The sequence below is a fragment of the Macaca fascicularis genome, chromosome 5 (genome assembly GCF_037993035.2).
Source record: "Macaca fascicularis isolate 582-1 chromosome 5, T2T-MFA8v1.1".
NCBI lineage: Eukaryota > Metazoa > Chordata > Mammalia > Primates > Cercopithecidae > Macaca > Macaca fascicularis.
In genome coordinates this window covers 132,801,236-132,825,457 of record NC_088379.1, presented here as the reverse complement: position 1 = coordinate 132,825,457, position 24,222 = coordinate 132,801,236, and the positions used below count along the sequence as shown (strand labels likewise).

Below are 24,222 nucleotides of genomic sequence, written 5' to 3'. Positions count from 1 at the left end.
TTTGCAAGACTCATTAAGATACATTTAAAAGCAGAAAATTACACATCTTAAAATGGATATGAAATGCTAATAAACTTAATTCTTTGAAATGATTTAAAAATGTTTATAGAAATATTATCAATAGTGGGATAATTTAATGGAAGTGCCTCTAGACTCTGGATTCCCTGACAGATTTTAAACTCCATGAGAGTTGAAACCATCTTTCTGTTTGCTGCTATGGCCAAGCATACATTTTAGGTACTCACAGCTATTTGTTAAATAAACATAAAGCACTTAAGAAACAAATCTAGATACTATCATGAACTATAAGGTTTTACCCGATTTGTCGCTTGATTTGCCCTCTCAATTTCACTTTTTTTTTTCCGGCTATTCCCCCATTCTCCACACCTATATCCTATACACCAACAACTCTTCTATTTGTTACAACAACAAAAATGAAGGCCTTCCTGTCTCAGTACCTTTCTATTTGTTATTCACTCTGCCCGGACAACTATCTACCTACTCCTTACCCTTAAACTGCCTTTTGCATCCTTCAGACTAGCTTACCTGTTTCTTTCTAAGTGGTTTCCTCATCACTATCACGTAATTCCCACTACACATCCCATTTCCTTTATGTTTATATGCTATCTTTTTGCTTCATGCCTGTCCTCTCCCACTAGACTGTAGGTTACAGATGGGTGGCAACCTTTTCAATCTTGTTTAATCACTGTATCCCTAGTGCACAGAAGAGTCCTGGCTACACATAATCAAATATTTTGAATTAAACAAATAAATAGAAGTAGATAAAGAACCCAAATGGTCAACAATTGGGAAATAGTTAAACTGTGGTACATTAGTAAGATGAATAGCATATAGTTTCTTTGATCCCTGGGTTTTGTGATATAGTTTTAAGATGTGATAATTTTTCTTTTTTTTGAGGACTGTGTTGTCCAGGATGGACTCAAACTCTGGCCCCAGCGTCCTGAGTAGCTGTAACTATAGGCACAAACCAAAGTACCCGGGGCTTGATGTAGTAATTTTTTAGTAAGTACCTGGAGCCTGATGTGGTAATTTCTTAGTAAGTACCCAGGGCTTGACGTGGTAATTTAATATGCCCCTGTATTAAATTATACCTACAAGAGAGGGGTCAATTTTCTCACACATCATTATATTGAAGTCAGCAAGCTCTATTGTGATTTTTCAGGAAAATCAATGCTATTTTAATTTTGAATTAGAAAATAACACATATAAAATAATCTTTCACAAACTGACCCTCATAGGAAAAAAAAGGCTCCTGCTGATGTTCACTGGTTTATGTCTGGGCCTCTTTATCTACCTCGGAGCCAGCAATACCATCAACTAGGATACAGTAAAAAGAAGAACTTATTATCTTATTATTCCCCACCCCTTGAAATTTAAACAATTAGCTTCCAGAGTCTTTGAATTGGTTTACTTTTTTGAGGGGAAGGGGAGACTACTTTATAATGGTATTTAAGTCTTTAAACTTCCAAATACAGAATTAAAGACAAAAATCCTAGAGAGAACCATTAAGAAAGTGCACAGGCCGGGCGTGGTGGTTCACACCTGTAATCCCAGCACTGTGGGTGGTAGAGGCTAGCGGATCACAAGGTCAGGAATTTGAGACCAGCCTGACCAACATGGTGAAATCCCATCTCTACTAAAAATACAAAAATTAGCCAGGCGTGGTGGCGTGTGCCTGTAATCCCAGCTACTAGAAGGGTGAGGCAGGAGAACTGCTTGAACCTGGGAGGTGGAGGTTGCAATGAGCCGAGATTGCACCACTGCACTCCACCCTGGGTGACAGAGTGAGACTCCGTCTCAAAAAAACAAAAAAGAAAAAAAGAAAAAAGTCTACAGAATATTTTCAACACAGTGTATTCAGCATCATCACTTTTATTAGCAAGGAAAAGAAAATAAATTACAATTTATTCAATATTTATTATATTAGCTGTGGTAGGGATTTAAAAGATTTAGGCTGGACATGGTGGCTCAAAAAAAAAAAAAAATACATGAATGTGCTCACCAACAATGACAAGTATATGATCTGTGTTAGTTACCTTTTTCTTTTGATTACATACATTGTAAAAGAAATATTAAGGAACACATCACCTATCCAGAAAGTCCTTGTATGGGAACCTCAACTGCCTGCAAATGTTCTAGCAAGCCAAAAACTATCATAAGCAGGTAAGTCTCTGAGTAACCAAAGCAGAGGTCATAAATCCATGCACTTTATTCACATGTGAACCCACTTAGTTCACATACAGAAATCATCCTTTAAAGTTTGGTTAATTGAATTTCCAGCTCACAAACAGAAGCAGCAAATAAGAAATGCCAGGGGAAGTACAAGATGGGTGCCATACTATTCTTGTTGTATTTTTAGTTCTTAGGATTCACTAATATTATATAAAGAAAATTAAAGGTTTCAGCAGAAATACTTAAAAAAAGATAAACGAGCCGGGTGCGGTGGCTCACGCCTATACCCCCAGCACTTTGGGAGGCTGAGGTGGGTGGATCACGAGGTCAGGAGATCGAGACCATCCTGGCAAACACAGTGAAACCCCGTCTCCACTAAAAATACAAAAAAATTAGCCAGGTGTGGTGGCACATGCCTGTAGTCCCAGCTACTTGGGAGTCTGAGGCAGGAGAATCGCTTGAACCCATGAGGCAGAGGTTGCAGTGGGCCGATCGTGTCACAGCACTCCAGCCTGGGCGACAGAGCGAGATTCTGTCTCAAAAAAAAAAACCCAAAAAAACACAAAGATAAATGATTATAAACACCTGGTCTTAGAAGGCATACAAAGCACTTCCAATTTCAGTAAAAATAAATTTTAATGGATTAAATTTACATATCTAAGTTATTGTGGATTATAATTTGAAATATTAACTTTTCACCCTTGTGTTAATTTATGAAAAACTATCTTCACTAACAGATAAAGACATTTCCTCTTCCTCAATTCAAATAAGAAAGCGATTACAAAATGATACATGGAAAGAGTGAAAGAAAAAACCATAGTCCTTAAATGAAGTAGTTTAAAGGGCTAGTGGTTGAATTCTGATCAATTTGGAAGAAAGATGCATAGTAATTATTAATAAAAACAAAAAGCAACCTTAAAAAAAGGGAGAAACTGTCTTAAAATAGGACAAAAGAAAATCTAGGGCAGATTTCCAATTGTAATTAACAAATGCCATTAAAAATAATGCACAAAAGTAATTCATGAGGAGCGCACATAAAAAGATGAAAACGTTGTATAATTAAATACAATAAAGTTCTCCTAAGATTCCTTCATCTATAATATCCCCACAGTAAATTCAGTGTCACTCTTTAATAAAGAAAAAATTTAAAAATCTGTAACATTACTGAATGTACAGCACATTCCTCTGTTTAACTGTCTCAGATGTCCCCCAAATAAACCCTGAAACATTCTTTATTAAGCATGTATTCTCAATCTAAAAAGAATGTATAGTTCAAAATTTATCATTCTGAAGTGGTTTATCTGTAAGCTAAAAATCTAGCCATAATAAAATACATGTTTTAATGGAAGTTAAGAACGTAGGAAAGAACTCCAGATTCACACGCTCCATGTAATACTATGAAAGATGCACCAAACTCTTAAAAAGTATATTACAACGTGAAAGATGTAAAGCATTGAAAATAGTATTCCTTAATGCTTTTATCAAAAGACTTTACACTGATTCCCACAGCAGAAAATCAAAGCAAAACCTCAGAGAGTAATGTATTCAACGATTAAAGTCCCAATTACGATTAAGATATACCATATATACTATCTATTACAAGAACATTGAGAAAGAATTTCTACATACCATATTATCTTTGTTTTCATTTTTAAATGAAGTTTCTGTCTCCATTGGAGCATCACTGTGATCCCCTTCCAAATTTTGCTTCTCAATTACTGATGCGCTAGCCACACTGAAGATTCCATGGATGTTAACACGAACTTTAACCTTCACTTTGGAACTATCACCATCAGACTGTGGAAAAACATTCTGAATAGTGAAGCTCCCTTAAGGAAAAAAGAACTCCAATCAGTATGTGAGCCTCAGATTAACTTATTCAATTCATTGAATAATTTGGCTATCATCTTTAAGATGTTGGCAAATAATCATGTTGGCAATAATTATGATCATATCCTGATTGATCACTATGGGGCAGGTACTTCCCCAGATTATCTTTTATAAACCATAACAAACCTGTTATTAAGTCTCAGGAAGCTTAAGTAACCTGCCCAAAATCATGGAAGTAGGAAAAAAAAAAAAAAAAAAAAAAGAAAGCATTGGGAATTTAACCATGGACAATTTGATTCAAAGGCAGTAAGTTATCTTATAATACTGCTACTCTAAAACCAAAATAACAAAATTCAAATTCTGAATTTGAAAACAAAATAGATATTCCCTTTTTTGATATAAGCTTTACAAATCATAACCATCTTGGTAATTCATAAACAAAGCAATTCCAATTTTTTTATTTTTTCTATAGCAAAATACCTGCAGAGATTATTATCAATGCTTTAAGAAATCTACTGATGTTTTATTTCTCTAAAGAAATCTCATATATATATTATCTACAGTAGAAGAGAGAATATTAGGCAATAAAATCAGGTAGTAAAAAACTTGGATGACTTTTTTATGGGTTAAATTTTGCCCCCCACCTGCTCCCACACTGTGCTTAGTACCTCAGAACATGACTATGTGTGTTTTGTTTTGAGACGCAGTTTCACTCTGTCACCCAGACAGTAGTGCAGTGGCATGATCATAGGTCACTGCAGCCTCAAACTCCCAGGCTCAAGCAATCCTCCCACCTCAGCCTTCAAGTAGCGGGGACTACAGGTGCACGCTACCATGTCTAGCTAATTTTTCTGATTTTTAGTACAGATTAGGTCTCACTATGTTGCCCAGGGTGGTCCTGAACGCGTGGGCTCAAGCAATCCCCCTGCTCAGCCTTCCAAAGTGCTAGGATTACAGGCATGAGCCACCATGCTCAGACTGTGACTGTATTTGGAGATACCTTGACTTCAGACTTCTAATCTTCAGAACTGAGACAACAAATTTCTACTGTTTAAGCCACCTAGCGTGTGGTACTTTGTTATAGCAGCCCTAGCAAACTAATATAATGTTCAATAATTTTACTGCTTTATATAATATCCTTGAAATATTTATAATATTTGTGCTGTCCCCTTCTTAGTCTATAAAGCAGCACATAGACAAAAATATAAAACTTGAAAATCCTTTTAAATGTTATAAAATAATTTCATTTTGTATCTTCTGAAAAGATCGCTCAGTTAAAATGGATATTACAATCTCCTATTCTCACTTTCCTTTTTTTTCTATTATTTTTAATTGCATTTAGTCACATCATTTATAAGGGAATATGTTTATAGAAGATGGTTAAGACTGGTTAGTGATTTATTCTTGGGGTTTGTTTTAAAATGAGAAAGGGGGAAGTAGTTATGAGTTCACAAAGAATATTTCAGGATGATACAGGTTGACTGTAAACTCAAAAGGGACACTGACACCAATCCTATAAACAGCAAATATGGATGTAACTGATTTAAGCCTATTGGTTCATTTTTAAAAAGTACTCTTCTTTCTTTAAAGTTAAGTACTATAAATGATTCTTGAAAATCTACTGTGGGCATGATATATTCAGTCAAACTTGTTAGGGGTTGGGGAATGTTTTTGTGACTATCCAATTCAGAGCATGATTGAGAGTTAAAACAGCATTACAAAGAGTAACAGTCATGGTACATAATCAATTCCTTGGACGATACAGCTTCCACAGCTCTCATCATCCTGGTTACCCTTCTTTCCGCTTTCACTTGCACACTCGTTTAACAAACAAAAAACATCAAAGTTCACCAAAATTCTTAAAGTCACAGTTCATCTAGCACTGAATGATAGTAGCTTTGGCATTTGATATTACAAAATCACTTTTCCATCACAAATATTTTCTTCATTCTGGATCAAGGCGAGGTAAACAGGAACAGTCAGGTTCCCAAATGCAGAGTCTTGAATTATGAAGTATCCAAATGAATGTGCATGAGCATGCTGCAAAGCTGCCTTCTGCTGGGCTGCAATATACTGCTGCTCAGCGTGATCCTGGAAGTCCTTAAAAGAGGGTCTCGAGAGTGCAATGCTAGCTCCAGGATGATTTGTTGAAGACTGGTTCTGCATAAGTAGTTTTCTTTTCTCTTTGTCCAGTTCTGCCAAGATTGCAACTTGTTTTGAAAACCTTGTCCTGAAGAGTTTGCTGCAATTTTCCTATTGTGTTTCAATTATGTCCAGTGGCAACTGGTCAGCACTTCACAATCACCTGGGACGTGAGAACACCGGGACTGCCTCACCTTCCAATCGCCCTCACTTTCATATTAATCCAGTAATAGTCATTCTAATTGTTGCCAGTGAACATAAAGTTTAAAATTAGAACATACAGTCTGTCTGGCAGCACAATTTCAATCTACTGATTAAAGTTAAGTTTTTCAGTAAAAAATAATTATTCCACAAACCTTTCAGGACAGTTACAGAGCATTTTATTTTTATAGAGGGAGTCTCGCTGTGTCGACAAGGCTGGAGTGCAGTGGTGCAATCTCAACTCACTGCAGTCTCTGCCTCCTGGGTTTGTGCAATTCTCCTGCCTCAGCCTCCCAAGTAGCTGAGATTACAGGTGTTTGCCACCACACCCGGCTAATTTTTGCAAAGCATTTTAAATACAGAAGTAAAAATGAATTAGAAATATAGCTGTCCCCTCAGTATCTACTGAGGATTGGTCCTGGGTCTCTCTGAGGATGCAAGAACCTTGTACACATAGTTTTGCATGTGAGTGAAATGGGGTCTCACTATACTACCCAGGCTAGTCTTCAACTCCTGGGCTCAAGCAATCCTCTGGTAGTCAAGTCCCTTATTAAAAATATGACATAGCGCCTCCGCTGTTGATACCCAGGCAAACAGGGTCTGGAGTGGACCTCAAGCAAACTCCAACAGACCTGCAGCTGAGGGTCCTGACTGTTAGAAGGAAACCTAACAAACAGAAAGGACACCTACACCAAAACCCCATCAGTAAGTCACCATCATCAAAGACCAAAGGCAGATAAAACCACAAAGATGGGGAAAAAGCAGGGCAGAAAAGCTAGAAATTCAAAAAATCAGAGCGCATCTCCCCCTCCAAAGGAACGCAGCTAATCGCCAGCAACGGAACAAAGCTGGACAGAGAATGACTTTGACGAATTGAGAGAAGAAGGCTTCAGTCAATCAAACTTCTCAGAGCTAAAGGAGGAACTACGTACCCAGTGCAAAGAAACTAAAAACCTTGAAAAAAGAATGGATGAATGGACAACTAGAATAATCAATGCAGAGAAGACCATAAATGAACTGATAGAGATGAAAACCATGACACGAGAACTACGTGACAAATGCACAAGCTTCAGTAACCGACTCGATCAACTGGAAGAAAGAGTATCAGTGATTGAAGATCAAATGAATGAAATGAAGCGAGAAGAGAAATGCAGTGAAAAAAGAGTAAAAAGAAATGAACAAAGCCTCCAAGAAATACGGGATTATGTGAAAAGACCAAATCTACGTCTGATTGGTATGCTTGAAAGTGATGTGGAAAATGGAACCAAGTTGGAAAACACTCTGCAGGATATCATCCAGGAGAACTTCCCCAACCGAGCAAGGCAAGCCAACATTCAAATTCAGGAAATACAGAGAACGTCACAAAAGATACTCCTCGAGAAGAACAACTCCAAGACACATAACTGTCAGATTCAACAAAGTTGAAATGAAGGAAAAAATGTTAAGGGCAGCCAGAGAGAAAGGTCAGGTTACACACAAAGGGAAGCCCATCAGACTAACAGTAGATTTCTCGGCAGAAACTCTACAAGCCAGAAGAGAGTGGGGGCCAATATTCAACATTCTTAAAGAATTTTCAACCCAGAATTTCATATCTAGTTAAACTAAGTTTCATAAGTGAAGGAGAAATAAAATCCTTCACAGACAAGCAAATGCTTAGAGATTCTGTCACCACCAGGCCTGCCCTACAAGAGATCCTAAAGGAAGCACTAAACATGGAAAGGAACAACCGATACCAACCATTGCAAAAACATGCCAAAATGTAAAGACCATCAATGCTAGATAGAAACTGTATCAACTAACGAGCAAAATAACCACCTAATATCATAATGACAGGATCAAGTTCACACATAACAATATTAACCTTAAATGTAAATGGACTAAATGGGCCAATCAAAAGACATAGACTGGCAAATTGGATAAAGAGTCAAGACCCATCAGTTTGCTGTATTCAGGAGACCCATCTCACATGCAGAGACACACACAGGCTCAAAATAACGGGATGGAGGAAGATCTACCAAGCAAATGGAAAACAAAAAAAAAAGCAGGGGTTGCAATCTGAGTCTCTGATAAAACAGACTTTAAATCATCAAACATCAAAAGAGACAAAGAAGGCCATTATATAATGGTAAAGGGATCAATTCATCAGGAAGAGCTAACTATCCTAAATATATATGCACCAAATACAGGAGAACCCAGATTCATAAAACAAGTCCTTAGAGACTTACAAAGAGACTTAGACTCCCATACAATAATAATGGGAGACTTTAATGCCCCACTGTTAACATTAGACAAATCAATGAGACAGAAAGTTAACAAGGATATCCAGGAATTGAACACAACTCTGCACCAAGCAGACCTAATAGACATCTACAGAACTCTCCACCCTAAATCAACAGAATATACATTCTTTTCAGCACTACATCACACTTATTCCAAAATTGACCACATAGTTGGAAGTAAAGCACTCCTCAGCAAAAGTAAAAGAACAGAAATTATAACAAACTGTCTCTCAGACGACAGTGCAATCAAACTAGAACTCAGGACTAAGAAACTCAATCAAAACCACTCAACTACATGGAAACTGAACAACCTGCTCCTGAATGACTAGTGGGTACATAACGAAATGAAGGCAGAAATAAAGATATTCTTTGAAACCAATGAGAACAAAGATACAACATACCAGAATCTCTGGGAAACATTTAAAGCAGTGTTTAGAGGGAAATTTATAGCACTAAATGCCCACAAGAGAAAGCAGGAAAGATCTAAAACTGACACCCTAACATCACAATTAAAAGAACTATAGAAGCAAGAGCAAACACATTCAAAAGCTAGCAGAAGGCAAGAATTAACTAAGATCAGAGCAGAACTGAAGGAGATAGAGACACAAAAAACCCTCCAAAAAATCAATGAATCCACGAGCTGGTTTTTTGAAACGATCAACAAAATTGATAGAGCGCTAGCAAGACTAATAAAGAAGAAAAGAGAGAAGAATTAAATAGACGCAATAAAAAATGATAAAGGGGATATCACCACTGATCCCACAGAAATACAAACTACCATCAGAGAATACTATAAACACCTCTACGCAAATAAACTAGAAAACCTAGAAGAAATGGATAAATTCCTGGACACTTACACTCTCCCAAGACTAAACCAGGAAGAAGTTGAATCCCTAAATAGACCAACAGCAGGCTCTGAAATTGAGGCAATAATTAATAGCCTACCAACCAAAAAAAGTCCAGGACCATATGGATTCACAGCCGAGTTCTACCAGAGGTACAAGGAGGAGCTGGTATCATTCCTTCTGAAACTATTCCAATCAATAGAAAAGGAGGGAATCCTCATTTACTCATTTTATGAGGCCAACATCATCCTGATACCAAAGCCTGGCAGAGACACAACAAAAAAAGAGAATTTTAGACCAATATCCCTGATGAACATTGATGCAAAAATCCTCAATAAAATACTGGCAAACCAAATCCAGCAGCACATCAAAAAGCTTATCCACCATGATCAAGTGGGCTTCATCCCTGGGATGCAAGGCTGGCTCAACATACGCAAAGCAATAAACGTAATCCAGCATATAAACAGAATCAAAGACAAAAACCACATGATTATCTCAATAGATGCAGAAAAGGCCTTGGACAAAATTCAACAGTCCTTCATGCTAAAAACTCTCATTTGGTATTGATGGGACGTATCTCAAAATAATAAGAGCTATTGATGACAAACTCACAGCCAATATCATGCTGAATGGGCAAAAACTGGAAGCATTCCCTTTGAAAACTGGCACAAGATAGGGATGCCATCTCTCACCACTCCTATTCAACATAGTGTTGGAAGTTCTGGCTAGGGCAATCAGGCAAGAGAAAGAAACAAAGGGTATTCAGTTAGGAAAAGAAGAAGTCAAATTGTCCCTGTTTGCAGATGACATGACTGTACATTTAGAAAACCCCATCGTCTCAGGCCAAAAATCTCCTTAAGCTGATAAGCAACTTCAGGAAAGTCTCAGGATACAAAATTAATGTGCAAAAATCACAAGCATTCTTATACACCAGTAACAGATAGAGAGCCATATCATGAATGAACTCCCAATCACAATAGCTTCAAAGAGAATAAAATACCTAGGAATCCAACTTACAAGGGATGTAAAGGATCTCTTCAAGGAGAACTACAAACCACTGCTCAGTGAGATAAAAGAAGACACAAACAAATGGAAGAATATACCATGCTCATGGATAGGAAGAATCAATATCGTGAAAATGGCCATACTACCCAAGGTAATTTATAGATTCAATGCCATCCCCATTAAGCTACCAATGACTTTCTTCACAGAATTGGAAAAAACTGCTCTAAAGTTCATATGGAACCAAAAAAGAGCCTGCATTGCCAAGACAATCCTAAGTCAAAAGAACAAAGCTGGAAGCATCACACTACCTGACTTCAAAGTATACTACAAGGCTACAGTAACCAAAACAGCATGGTACTGGTACCAAAACAGAGATATAGACCAATGGAACAGAACAGAGTCCTCAGAAGTAACACCATACATCTATAGCCATCTGATCTTCGACAAACCTGACAAAAACAAGAAATGGGGAAAGGATTTCTTATTTAATAAATGGTGCTGGGAAAATTGGCTAGCCGTAAGTAGAAAGCTGAAACTGGATCCTTTCCTTACTCCTTATACAAAAATTAATTCAAGATGGATTAGAGACTTAAATGTTAGACCTAAAACCATAAAAACTATAGAAGAAAACCTAGGTAAGACCATTCAGGACACAGGCATGGGCAAGGACTTCATGTCTAAAACACCAAAAGCAACGGCAACAAAAGCCAAAATTGACAAATGGGATCTAATTAAACTAAAGAGCTTCTGCACAGCAAAAGAAACTACCATCAGAGTGAACAGGCAACCTACAGAATGGGAGAAGATTTTTGCAATCTACTCATCTGACAAAGGGCTAATATCCAGAACCTATAAAGAACTCAAACAAATTTACAAGAAAAAAACAACCCCATCAAAAAGTGGGCAAAGGATATGAACAGACACTTCTCAAAAGAAGACATTCACACAGCCAACAGACACATGAAAAAATGCTCATCATCACTGGCCATCAGAGAAATGCAAATCAAAGCCACAATGAGATACCATCTTACACCAGTTAGAATGGCAATCATTAAAAAGTCAAGAAACAACAGGTGCTAGAGAGGATGTGGAGAAATAGGAACACTTTACACTGTTGGTGGGACTGTAAACTAGTTCAACCATTGTGGAAAACAGTTTGGCGATTCCTCAAGGATCTAGAACTAGAAATACCATTTGACCCATCCATCCCATTACTGGGTATATACCCAAAGGATTATAAACCATGCTGCTATAAAGACACATGCATACGTATGTTTATTGCAGCACTATTCACAATAGCAAAGACTTGGAATCAACCCAAATGTCCATCAGTGACAGACTGGATTAAGAAAATGTAGCACATACACACCTTGGAATACTATGCAGCCATAAAAAGGATGAGTTTGTGTCCTTTGTAGGGACATGGATGCAGCTGGAAACCATCATTCTCAGCAAACTATCACAAGAACAGAAAACCAAACATCACATGTTCTCACTCATAGGTGGGAATTGAACAATGAGATCACTTGGACACAAGAAGGGGAACATCACACACCGGGGCCGGGGGGAGGGATAGCATTAGGAGACATACCTAATGTAAATGACGAGTTAATGGGTGCAGCACACCAACACGGCACATGTATACATATGTAACAAACCTGCATGTTGTGCACATGTACCCTAGAACTTAAAGTATAATTAAAAAAAAAAGACACAGTATTTTGCGTATAACCTACATATGACCTCCCAAATACTCTTAAGTCTATATCATCTCTAGATTAATTATGATACCTAATACAAAATAAATGGTATGTCAGTAGTTGTTATATGTAGTAGTGGAATAATGACAAGAAAAAAAAGTTTAGACATGTTCAGTACAGGCACTTGGTTTTTCCCTAATATTGGCTGAATCTACAGATGCCAAACTCATGAATACTGATGGCCGACTGTAATAAACCCTGCTGTCATTATAGAAATAAACTGAGCACTACAAATGCACATTTTAAAAAAGAGTATAAATATCTTTCTTTAAAAGTACAGTACTGGCTTAGCTGAAATGTCTATTTGTTTCCTTGATTCTAAAATAACACATTATGTATAAAAGGCCAAAATGTTATCGAAAACTTTTTTTTTTTCTCTTACCAATTCTTGCATCAGGATAAGGCACTTCATTTAAATTAGTATAAAATGCTTCTAGTTCAAATGGTTCCTTCTTGTGGAAAGTAATGACTTTTGAGAATGGGGCAGGATGGTTCTTACAAAAAACTTCACATTCCCTAAAATGGAGTGGGAAAGACACTCACTTAGAAACAAATAGAAAGATGCCTATGAACCTATTTACTGAATCCATTTCATTCTTAATCCATTAGCAGCAACTGCAAAAATCTCTGCACAAATAAAAAGAGAAACGATTATTGATTTTGTTCTAGACATGCATTGTGACAGATTTATGGCTCAAAGTTTTCATGATGTCTATCATAGTAACAGACAACTGTATACTATTAAAAAAAGAAAATTTACCTGAGAATATGTATATTTTAAAGTCAATGTGTAGGGTTTTTTCCCCTCACATCTGAGGGCCAAGTCCTACCCATTAACTTCTAAAATACTTGCCACCTATTACCCTTGTAATTCTGGCTACCTTTAATAGAAACTTTTGTTTGCAAATAATTTTAAACCTACAGAAAGGTGCAAAATTAAAAATAGGACAAGGAACACTTGTATATCTTTTACCCTGATTTGCAACTTTACTCCATTTGTTTCATCATCTGAGTGTACACACTTTCTGTGTATATTTTTCCTGAACCAACTGAGGGTTATACATACATTATGGTCCTTTACCCCTAAAAACGTCAGTGTGCATCCTAATAGGGATATTCTCTGATGCTGAACTATTCACATTTCAATTTTTGTTTTCAGTTGATATAACAATGTCCTTTGCAGTACTTTACCCCACCAAAACAGGGAGTTTTTAAAACCTACATAGCAATTCCTATTCTTAAATCATTTAACAGAAACAGTTTATGACTATTTGTTATAGTGGCCCAGAAACCAATCTTTAATACTATATTACCATCCTATTACTGTAAGTTTGCAAGATTTTAAAATCTTGAATCCTTAAACCTCTTACTCTATCCTAGTTTTCAAGAAACTACCAACACCTTCTACTTTCTTATTGTAGTCATTAGGCTTTTCAATTTAGCTCCCCCATATGTTTTCTCGCAATTTTTTTCTGGATCACTTATACCTTGAAACTGAAATGAAATTTTATAGAATAATAATTCTTGCCTCAAAATTGACATTATCTGGGGCAGACAGGTGAAAAAATATTTAAAAAGAAAAAACTGACATTAACACATGCCATTAAAATCCTTTACAAGACATTCAGATAAGGCTGATAATTCGTATTTTTGAAATGTATACAAAAATCTCGTTTTCTTGGGGGTACTTATGTATAGCACACAGAACAAAATTTAAAAAATAACTTCAAAATGTAAACACACCATTATTCATTGTACAAGCTATACTTCCGAAAAGCAGGCAAGTAAAACGTTTGAAATATAAATTTTGATTCTGGTAGGGAAGCAAGCTACCTAAATCCTGGGCAGTTCATGGAAAAAAATGTAAATGTTAACACAAGCATGAAAATATTGTAGCTTATGACAGACAAAAACATTAATAACAGAGTACTTTTTTTTTTTTTAAATATCTTCATGTTCAATTGAAAGTATAGGAGAAAATGAGCTAAAATAGGCAATCTCATGAAAATTAGTATGAATATAAACCGGTATCCTTTTAGTGAATAATTTGCCAATATTACTCAAAATAATGTGCATATTCTTTGGCTCAACAATTCCATTCCTACACTGCTATCTTACAGATACACCATGCACAACTGAACAAGGGTATGTGCACAAGGATGTTCTTACTAGCACTGTTTAAAATAGCAAAAATATGACTTAATACTGTAGTGGTTAAATTTATTATGGCACATACAACTATTGAAAAAACAGTTACTGTGTGTTGACATGGAAAAATAAAACACAATATAATTTAAAAAGCTAAATTGCACTAGAGATTTATAGATAATTCTATATGTACTTAAAAAGTGTATGATTTATTTATGGATAGTCAAAGAAAATGACTGGACAGATAAACCAGCTGTTAAAAATGTTTATGTCTGTAAAATGGGCTAAGAGAGAATATGACAAATGCAGGTCTTTTTTATACTTCTATACTGTGATTTATTTGAAAATGAGCCTTGCTTTACTTTTATAAAAAACACAAATTTAAAAATATGCCCAATTATGATTTATAGGTGATATATCATTTTTATATTCTTTTTTATCTAATACATTATTTAAAAGTATTTGGCAGAATTTTAAGAAGTGTAAATTTCTCTAATTTAGAAAAGTAGGTTTAACTGGTTAAAGATTTACGACAAGCTCTAATCAAGGTTTTAAAAATAACTTACCCAGTTCCATCTTCAAAAGAGGTCTTCCACCTTAATGTAATTGAATAGGGAACAAGGTCTGTTATGGAAAATTCACGCACTTTAAATGCTGGTGAGAGAATCGCACACTGAAAATAAGATACATACCATATTTAAATCAACAAATATAAAACATACCCTAGATTACTCTGATTGAACTGCTTAAGAGTCCTCCTATTACAATTGTTACATTTTAAAAGTTACTGGTTTTTGGCAATGAGAAGTGAAAATTTAAAAGGGCCTGAGTACTCTTTATGTGACCTTACAAAAATTAACATCTTTACTCTAAAGGGATTTTAAATGGGCAGATTGCAAGAATCTGTAAAATTAATATTCTTTCAGTGTCGTTACAGACACACTGTCCTATTATAGCTTAAAAATATAAATGGGAAAGACGTAATACTTATTTATCAGAAATAACTTCAACTTACTTTAGCTTATTGATAAGTGGAATGGAACAGGTAACATTAAAAGGCCCCTTTGGATCTATCACTCATTTCTGGCAAAATACATACTCTACAAAATAAAATAACAATTATACCTGTAATGCACATCCTCTTGCAACAGCTTCATCAGCATTTAATGTGGTACTTATGTCTTTAAGAAAGAATTTAGTGATTTGTTCTTTCACTGCAGGAATTCGTGTTGCTCCTCCTACAATTTCTATACTACTAATGTCTTCCCGTTGTAAGTCTGGAAAATTTTTTTAATTGAGAAAAATGATAGTCTTTAAAAATCTCAACAGAAGGCTTTGTCAAGTACTTTTTTAAAAAGTGGATTGACTTTTTACTTGTCAGAAAATAAAAGGAAAGAAAAATGCAATTTTTAGAAATAGATAACATTTAATAAATATTATTTATGTGACAGGCAATGCACTTGGTCCAACTTGGTACAGATGATAGAGTGGCAATAGAAGCACTTCATGGGTTTTAAAGGATCTCTTCAGAGTCCTTCAATTTTCTTATTTCTACCTCCTAAATCCCTATAGAAGATATTTTTGATTACCAAAATCCTTATGAAAAAGCAATCATGTCCCCATTTCTACATTAATTTCATTTTAGAATCATCTATAGTTTATAAACACTTCCAAATAGAACTAGCATGAGTCTTTTTGTTGTTGCTTTCATTTTTTGTTTTTTGTTTTATTTTGAGACAGAGTCTCACTCTGTTGCCCAGGCTGGAGTGCAGTAGGGCAATCTCAGCTCACTGCAACCTCCGCCTCCCAGGTTCAAGTGATTCTCTGGCCTCAGTCTCCTGAATAGCTGGGGTTACAGGTGTGCACCACCATGCCTGGCTAATTTTTGGAATTTTAATAGAGATGGGGTTTCACCATGTTGGCCAGGCTGGTCTTGAACTCCTGACCTCAGGTGATCCACCCACCTCGGCCTCCCAAAGTCTTGGGATTACAGGCATGATCCACCATGCTTGGCCAGAATTAGCATGAGATTTATGATATAAACCATAAAAAGAGCCAGCAAGAATTCCTATAAACCCAGAATTATAGTGCCTTACTCTTATGAATAATGAGTTATAATCTTCTCCTCTAAAATGAGAAATATAAATCTTTTTAAATAACAAAGTTTATTCTTTTATCATTATCTACCCCTGCTAAGTAGGCAACATTAAGGTACAGTTTTGATAGTCCAGTAATTTCTACTTACTAGCTTGTTCCATTACTGCTTTTAAAGGTGGTTCAACCCTGGCCAAAAGGGAAGCACACAGTTGTTCAAATTGAGCCCTGTGAGAAAATAAAATAAAATTCATTATTCTGGGCTTAAAAGTTGAACATATCTTCTAAAACAACAAAAAAATCAGATATGATCTAAACATTATAAAATAAGTAAACACTTTTCAAACTAAAAACATACGTGGTACCTGTTCATTTTACTAGAAACATCAAGGTCATTCATGAAACACTCAATGTTCAATGGAAGATCTGATGCATTTGCACTCATTAGCTTCTTTAGTTTTTCACATTCCTGATATAAACGCAACAAGGCCCGAGAGTTTTCTTTCACATTTATCTTATATTTGGTCTTGAACTCATCACAGAAGTAGTCTACTAAAGCCTCATCAAAGTTCCTGCCACCCAAATATGGATCAAAGGTAGTAGCCAAGACCTGTTTAATTGAAAAAGCAGAACTGTATTTTCAGAATTATAGATTCTTCCAAAAAAAAAAAAAAAAAAAAAAAAGAAAAACCTCTAAAATAAAAGAGTTTAAAAATAAAAACGACTCTAAAAAAACTTATCCAATCACAGGGGTGCTGAAAGTGGAATCAGAGTTAAATTATCACTTACATTTAGCCAATGTATTCCCTTATTCCGAATTTTCTACTTTATAGTTACAGATCCATGTATCATAATTAAAAGAATTCTAATTCAGAAATAACTGAATTACAACAACTAAAGCCTCATTATCTCACTCACTTGGTTCTACAACAGCACTGAAAAGACAGACCTAAACCAAGTTTAAGAGAGCAAAGAAACAGTCCTAAGGATATAAATGAGAACAGAACATCCAAGAAAAGCAGATTCAAAGATTAAATATAAAATACCATAATTGGTCAATTTACAGATCAGAAATTAGGTCTTCTGACTATCACAAAACAAAAACAAAAACAAAAAACAAAAAACACAACCAAAAACTAACCAACAGAAAAAACCAGGTAACAATTTAACCAGCTAGTTGAGCAACAGGCTTCTCAGCAGAAGGGAGTCACATAAATTCAACACTATAGTTCTTGAAAGCATGGGACCAAACATCTAGGCTCTCTCCCTAGGGTAAAATGACTACTTACAACAGTCACTAATAAAGAATTCTACTGTTGGTGTGTTTTGCAGCTCTTTCTTTACAAGGTAGGTGGTGGGGTGGTAGTATGGTGGTAAATATCACAGGAGCATATGAGTGCAATCTGCGTGGAATGTTGCCCCACAGACTAGCATGGAGAATCCATGTATGGACCTCTCATGGAGTCTAGTATTACCCAAAATTAAATGCAAAATTATCTTGGTATATAACTAGTACAAGTGTGTATTTTGGGAAGAAGGGCTATAGCCTTGATCAGATTTTCAAAGGGGTCTGTGATCTAAAAATTGTATTTCACTACAAAGTTACCTACTAAAAAGGAAGGAAAAAAAATGTTCGTTTTAAAGTAAGTCAATATGTAAGACTAAACGCCAAGGATTAAGTCAATTTATACTGAACATTACCCTATATTCAGTCTGAGTCATTTCCCTTTAATTTTTTGATTACAAAGATGTTATTATAGTAATACAAATTAAAACAGAATACTTTTGCAGTGTTGCAGTTTATCTCCTAAGTAAACTCTACTCTGCACATACTAGAGAGAGACCATAAGTCTGGACAAAAGAATCAATGTAAAAATGATTATAAATCCTAATTTGTAAGAAGCACATAGAAGTAAAATTATGATTAGAATGCTTGGATAGAAAGGTTTCTATAATCAATGGGAATCATTTTAGAAAATGCTTCCTGTAATTATATTTATGGATAATTTATGCTCCCTGATAGATGACTTCATTAACAACCTAACAATAGAAACAACAATAAAAATAGCTAATATATATTACAGCAGCTACCCTATGCCAGGCATTCCAAGAATTTTGTACACATTAACTCATTTTGTCCTGAAAAATTATATGAGATAGTTACTATTGTCGTTCTCAGATAAACAAACTTAAAATTTAGGGAGATTAAGTAACTTGCTTGAAGTCATAAAGGGGCAGAGCCAGGATTCAAACCCAGCTATTATGGCTCTTTAGTCTGTGTTCTTAATATATGTAAATATAACAACCCACGTGTTTACTTACTTTAAGTTTTCCTTTGTTAAAAGCACAAACCGAGACCTGATAGGCAGAATGTCCCATATCAATAAATACTACATTTCTTGGTTTTTCATCTAATGGGGGAAGATCCTGTTTATAAATTCCATATGCCAGTGCAACTGTATAAGAACAAAGAATTATGTTAATTCTAGCAGAGTAATTACTTGGAAAACAAGAAATGTCACTTTGATACTGTACTTTAACATGCAGTACAGTAATACATATTATCTTCAAAGTAAATTAACTTTTCACAATTTGGTTAATAATGTTTTAACTTTACTTTTTCCTTACTCAACTACAACTCTGTAATAGTAAAGATCTGTAAAGCCATTAAGACATTTAACCTCTGCCAAAAAGTTGTACTACAAAGTAACAAGCTTATAAGAATCAGTACATACACATACACACACGCATTTATATGTATATATAATTTTTTTAAAGAGACTGTGTGTAGCTCTGCCTCACAGGCTACAGTGCAGTGGTATGATCATAGCTCACTGCAGCTTTCAACTCCCAGGCTCAAGCAATCCTCTTGCCTCAGAGTTAAAAAAAATAATAATACTTTGTTATTAATTAGAAAAACACTGTAACAGTATTTTGCTTATAGTGATTTTCAAATTGCAAAGTGATTACCTGCAGTAGTTTCATTCATCAGCCTTAAACAATTTAAGCCTGCAACCTGGGCTGCAGCCATCACAGATCGTCTCTCGGCATCAGTGAAAAAGCTAGGAATCTAGTATTTAAAAACAACAGTTAAGTATAGTTTTACTTAAACATTTTGTCAACTGAAAAATATAAAATAATTACCCTAAAACTTATGTACAATTTAAGGCAAATAATGATGTTCTAACTAAAGAGGAAAAATACTAGTGTTTTATTTTTTAAGTTTGACAATTTATATGCCGTAAAGATCTGACCTAAAGTATGAATACTAATTTAAAGTAAGGTAATATGGCAGGGTTGCCTAAGTTTTGTTAATCTAAATATTTCCTGTGTTAGTCCGATCTATTAAAAATATATTTGCTCATCTTTCATAATAAAAAACTGAAAACTCAAGAGTCTGAAAATGAGATTATAGAAATATATTATGGTATATCCATATAATGGAATCCTATGTAGCTGTTACAAAGAATCAGGTAGATCTGAATTGTTAAGGGATTCTATCTTTATTGTGTTAAAAAGGGCACGTATAACATTACTTCATTATTGTGTGTATATACACCCAACCAGGAGAATATAGTTCCAACTGTTTAAAACAATTATATTTCAAAGGAGGGGAACTATATTGTAGGGAACTTGTGATAAATATGAATTTCCTTTAAAAATCACCAAATAACATTAAAAAACATACATACATACATACATACACACACACACATATACATGTATATATATATATATATATTTTTTGAAAGAGACTGTGTCTAGCTCTGCCTCACAGGCTGAAGTGCAGTGGTACAATCATAGTTCACTGCAGCTTTAAACTCCTGGGCTCAAGCAATCCTTTCGCTTCAGCCTCCTGAGTAGCTGGGACTACAGGTGTGTGCCACCATGCCTGGCTAATTAAAAAAAAAAAAAAAACTGTACAGACGGGTCTCACTATGGTTGCCCAGGCTGTTCTCCAACTCCTGGCCTCAAGCAATCCTCCTGCTTTGGTCTCCCAAAGTACTGGGGTTATAGACTAAGCCGCTATGCCCAGCCCATTAAATACATCTCTATTTAAAAATATATGTATAAACCTTAGTTTTATCAAACTAAGAATTATTTTAATTTGGCATATAGACCAATTTCTAAAAAGCTATTAAGTGTATTTACATATAAAATAACTTGGGATCTTCCAGTTTTAAGTTTCAAATAAGTAGCTTCCTTTAATTTTATTGTTTTTTTTTTTTTTTTTGAGACGGAGTCTCGCTCTACCGCCCAGGCTGGAGTGCAGTGGCCGGATCTCAGCTCACTGCAAGCTCCGCCTCCCGGGTTTACGCCATTCTCCTGCCTCAGCCTCCCGAGCAGTTGGGACTTCAGGCGCCTGCCACCGCGCCCGGCTAGTTTTTTGTATTTTTTTAGTAGAGACGGGGTTTCACCGTGTTAGCCAGGATGGTCTCGATCTCCTGACCTCGTGATCCGCCCGTCTCGGCCTCCCAAAGTGCTGGGACTACAGGCTTGAGCCACCGCGCCCGGCCAATTTTATTGTTTTATGAATTTAGACATTTCATTGAACAGATTAACAACAGGAAAAGAATTTAAATTTTGCTCAATAAACTTGCTTATCTGATTTGGTATTATCCTCCTGACAAAAATCTAAGTTATAATGCATGGTTTATTTAATATTCATTGAGCACTTACAAACCAGGTACTTTCTAGCTATCAGGAAAATAGTGCACAAACCAGACAAAATACTTGTCCCTGTAGAGCTTACAATGGATCTACTGCACCAACCACAAAGTTAATAATGGTCAAAAGTTTGTATTACTCTGTTCTGACATGTATTTCTGACACAAAAGTAAAAGCAAGTATAATTAAATAGAAATGGATTTGAATTTAAGATGAATCTTTAAAATTTGTATGATTCTAATATATCCTTTCAAGTGGCAGTAAAACAATTATGAGCATGGGCTTGGGAATTAACTATCCAGCTCTAACACTGTATTAGTTAGCTGTGCTGATTTTGGGCAAGTTATTTGACATCTCAGTATCCCAATTTTTGAATCTGTAAAAGTAGGGTTAATAATATCCCTACCTCATAGATTGCTTCTGAGATTAAATGGGTTAAAATGCCAATAAATAGTGCCCGGTCAATGGTAAACTCTATTATTTGCTATTACTAAATGGCTAGAAAATAAAATATTAAGCTCTAATATTTTTCTCCCATTAAAAAATTCCAAATGCCTATGGAAAAAAATTGATTACTAAACTCACTGAAAAGTTCATAATCTGATTCTGTTTTTCGGATGACATGAGACTCCTGAACTTTTGTAGTCAAGTTTAATAGTAGGAATTTATCAATTTAGTTAACATGTAGGTAAAGAACCAGTTGAGGATGTTTAATGGGAACTCAAGAGATAAGACAGGGTAAATAATTTAAATGTTTTGTTAAGAATCCTTAAAGAATATTTTCCCCCGATACACAACCTCAAATTCCCAACTAGAAATTTTCAACCTTTGCTATAAAATGTTAAGGTCCTTACAGGTGGGAAGTTAATTGCTATCTGAGAAGATTCTTAGGGATAAATCCCAGATAGCAGCAGTCACTAGTTACATAACAGTTTTTCAAGAGTCACTGCTCATCATAACTGATTTTATGGGAAATTCAATCCTAAACTTTAGCAAGTAAGGCAATTTTTTTAAAAAAGAAAGTCAAATGGATTTAGGTTATTTACTGGATAAGGGCAGAAAGTGTAAGGGAAGAAAAATCTTTCAATATTACATTAATACACTGAAAAATATAATTCAAGGGTATTCATTACTGAAGTAAAACTTACTGAAATCACACAGTCAGCCACTGGTTTCTTCAAAGCATTTTCTGAAGTCTCTTTAAGCTTGGCTAACAGCATTCCAGTAACTTGCTCAATTGCAAAAGGTCTTTCTTCTTCTAAGTACCGCACCTAACACCAAAAGTTGGGAAATTTATTAAGAATGATTTGCTTATCCAACAAATATTTAGTGAGTATCTAACTCTATATGTGATACATACAACATGAAAAAGACACCCTTGCTCAAGGAAGTTTTATTCCAGAAAGATTGCCATTTTAGAATCATGATCCCATGAAAAACAGTGACTATGTCATTTCTGAGGTTGTAGTACCTCACAGACAGTATTATAACCAAAGTATTTTCAAAAGTATAGTCTCTACCCTCTCAGATCCCGACTTCCCACAAAAACAATTTTTATCATTCATTTTCCAAGTGTGACACAGCAAACAATGAAAAAGGAAAAGATCAAATAATCTTTCTTTTGAAAGTCAGAACTCTCCCTGGGTTTAAAATAAAAGCTTCAGTCATACAGTTTTGGGAAAAGGAAATGAGAACATCATTCTTTCAAGCAGCACAATGTGTTTATGTATATGAGTATGTATAAATATGTGTATCAAATGACATAAGATTTACTTTGAATCAGACCTAAAATTGATAAGCATTTGTTTCCAAACCTATTTACAAGTTAAGTTCAAAAACAAGTATTATGCCAAACTACTGCCTTTAAACCAGGTGTGCAGAAAGAAATCAAGCACACAGAAATAAGGGAAAATGAATCACAGTCTCAGTTCGACTATTGGAGGCATGATCATACAGTATTCTTTTGTATAAGAACATTCTATGTAATCCCAGCACTTTGGGAGGCTGAGGCAGGCGGATCATGAAGTCAGGAGATCGAGACCATCCTGGCTAACACCGTGAAACCCTGTCTGTACTAAAAATACAAAAACTTAGCTGGGAGTGGTGGCCGGTGCCTGTAATCCCAGCTACTTGGGAAGTTGAGGCAGGAGAATGGCATGAACCCAGGAGGCAGAGCTTGCAGTGAGCCGAGATTGCACCACTGCACTCCAGCCTGGGTGACACAGCAAGACTCCCGTCTCAAAAAAAAAAAATAAATAAAAATTTAAAAGTTAGATGAAATAAATTTAAATAAATGTATAAAAAACAAATGTATAACATGCTTGAGGAGTTGAACATTGATTTTCTTAAGTCTTCAAAAGGTGATGTTTCAAAGCTTTTTCTACTATCTTACAGGCACTTACTATGAATGTATAAAATTATATCACTCAAAACTTTGGTTCTGCCTTTCTTTAAAAACATTATTCTGTTTTTCTCAGCCTATTCTCAAAGCCTGATCATTAATTTTCACTTTTAGAAGTTAAACTACTTATAAAATTAAGCAGTTCAAATTTTAAACTGGAGTAGAATAAAACTGCTCTAGGTAACTATTAACCAGAGCTTACCATATCTAAAAGATACCTGAATATTATTTTATCTCAGTTGTTAACTATCATAACCCATCCAGCTTCTCAGTTTAGTAACCTGAAAATTTCACCTAAACTATGGCTTCACAATTTGTTCCGTCTTCAACTTCTCATGGTGTCTTCCTCAACTATTTTAACAGCCTCCTGTCTCCTTACTAAGATTCATCATCCACCTTTTAGTCAGAACGCTCTTCTAAAAATGGAACTGTGTACCTATCCGTAACACATACGTGAAGTCTAAAATTACTTACTAAAAATAACTTTCTTAAGAGATAATTTGCACAGCAATAAGTTTATCCTTCTGAAGTGTACAATTCAGTATCTTCACAAAGCTGTGCACTGATCACCATTATCTAATTGTAGAACATTTTCATCACCCAAAAAGAAACCCATTAGCAGTCACTCTCTATTTTTCCTTCCCCTTAACCCTTAG

The 24,222-nt window shown here is 35.4% G+C and overlaps 2 protein-coding genes across 6 annotated transcripts in view; both read right to left on the bottom strand.

The window, feature by feature from the left end:
• Positions 1–24,222, bottom strand: part of HSPA4L (heat shock protein family A (Hsp70) member 4 like) — a 57,034-nt gene that overhangs the window by 18,305 nt on the left and 14,507 nt on the right. For 4 of the 5 annotated variants that reach the window (XM_005555887.5, XM_065545446.2, XM_045392856.3 and 1 more), the window contains exons 4-12: positions 22,314–22,436; positions 19,468–19,567; positions 18,820–18,953; positions 16,863–17,107; positions 16,649–16,725; positions 15,529–15,680; positions 14,970–15,076; positions 12,638–12,771; positions 3,823–4,022 (exon numbers count right to left, since the gene is read on the bottom strand). In XM_005555887.5, the coding sequence (XP_005555944.2) occupies positions 3,823–4,022; positions 12,638–12,771; positions 14,970–15,076; positions 15,529–15,680; positions 16,649–16,725; positions 16,863–17,107; positions 18,820–18,953; positions 19,468–19,567; positions 22,314–22,436 (1,272 nt within the window). Of the gene's footprint in view, positions 1–3,822; positions 4,023–10,987; positions 11,952–12,637; positions 12,772–14,969; positions 15,077–15,528; positions 15,681–16,648; positions 16,726–16,862; positions 17,108–18,819; positions 18,954–19,467; positions 19,568–22,313; positions 22,437–24,222 lie in introns of those variants that run through there. The other variant, XM_074040425.1, reaches the window with a different exon arrangement.
• Positions 5,830–6,316, bottom strand: LOC123573625 (SOSS complex subunit C). The gene is given in 2 exon segments (XM_065545448.2): positions 5,830–5,994; positions 5,997–6,316. Coding segments are annotated over 2 exon segments (219 nt in total). The 5' UTR covers positions 6,190–6,316; the 3' UTR covers positions 5,830–5,968.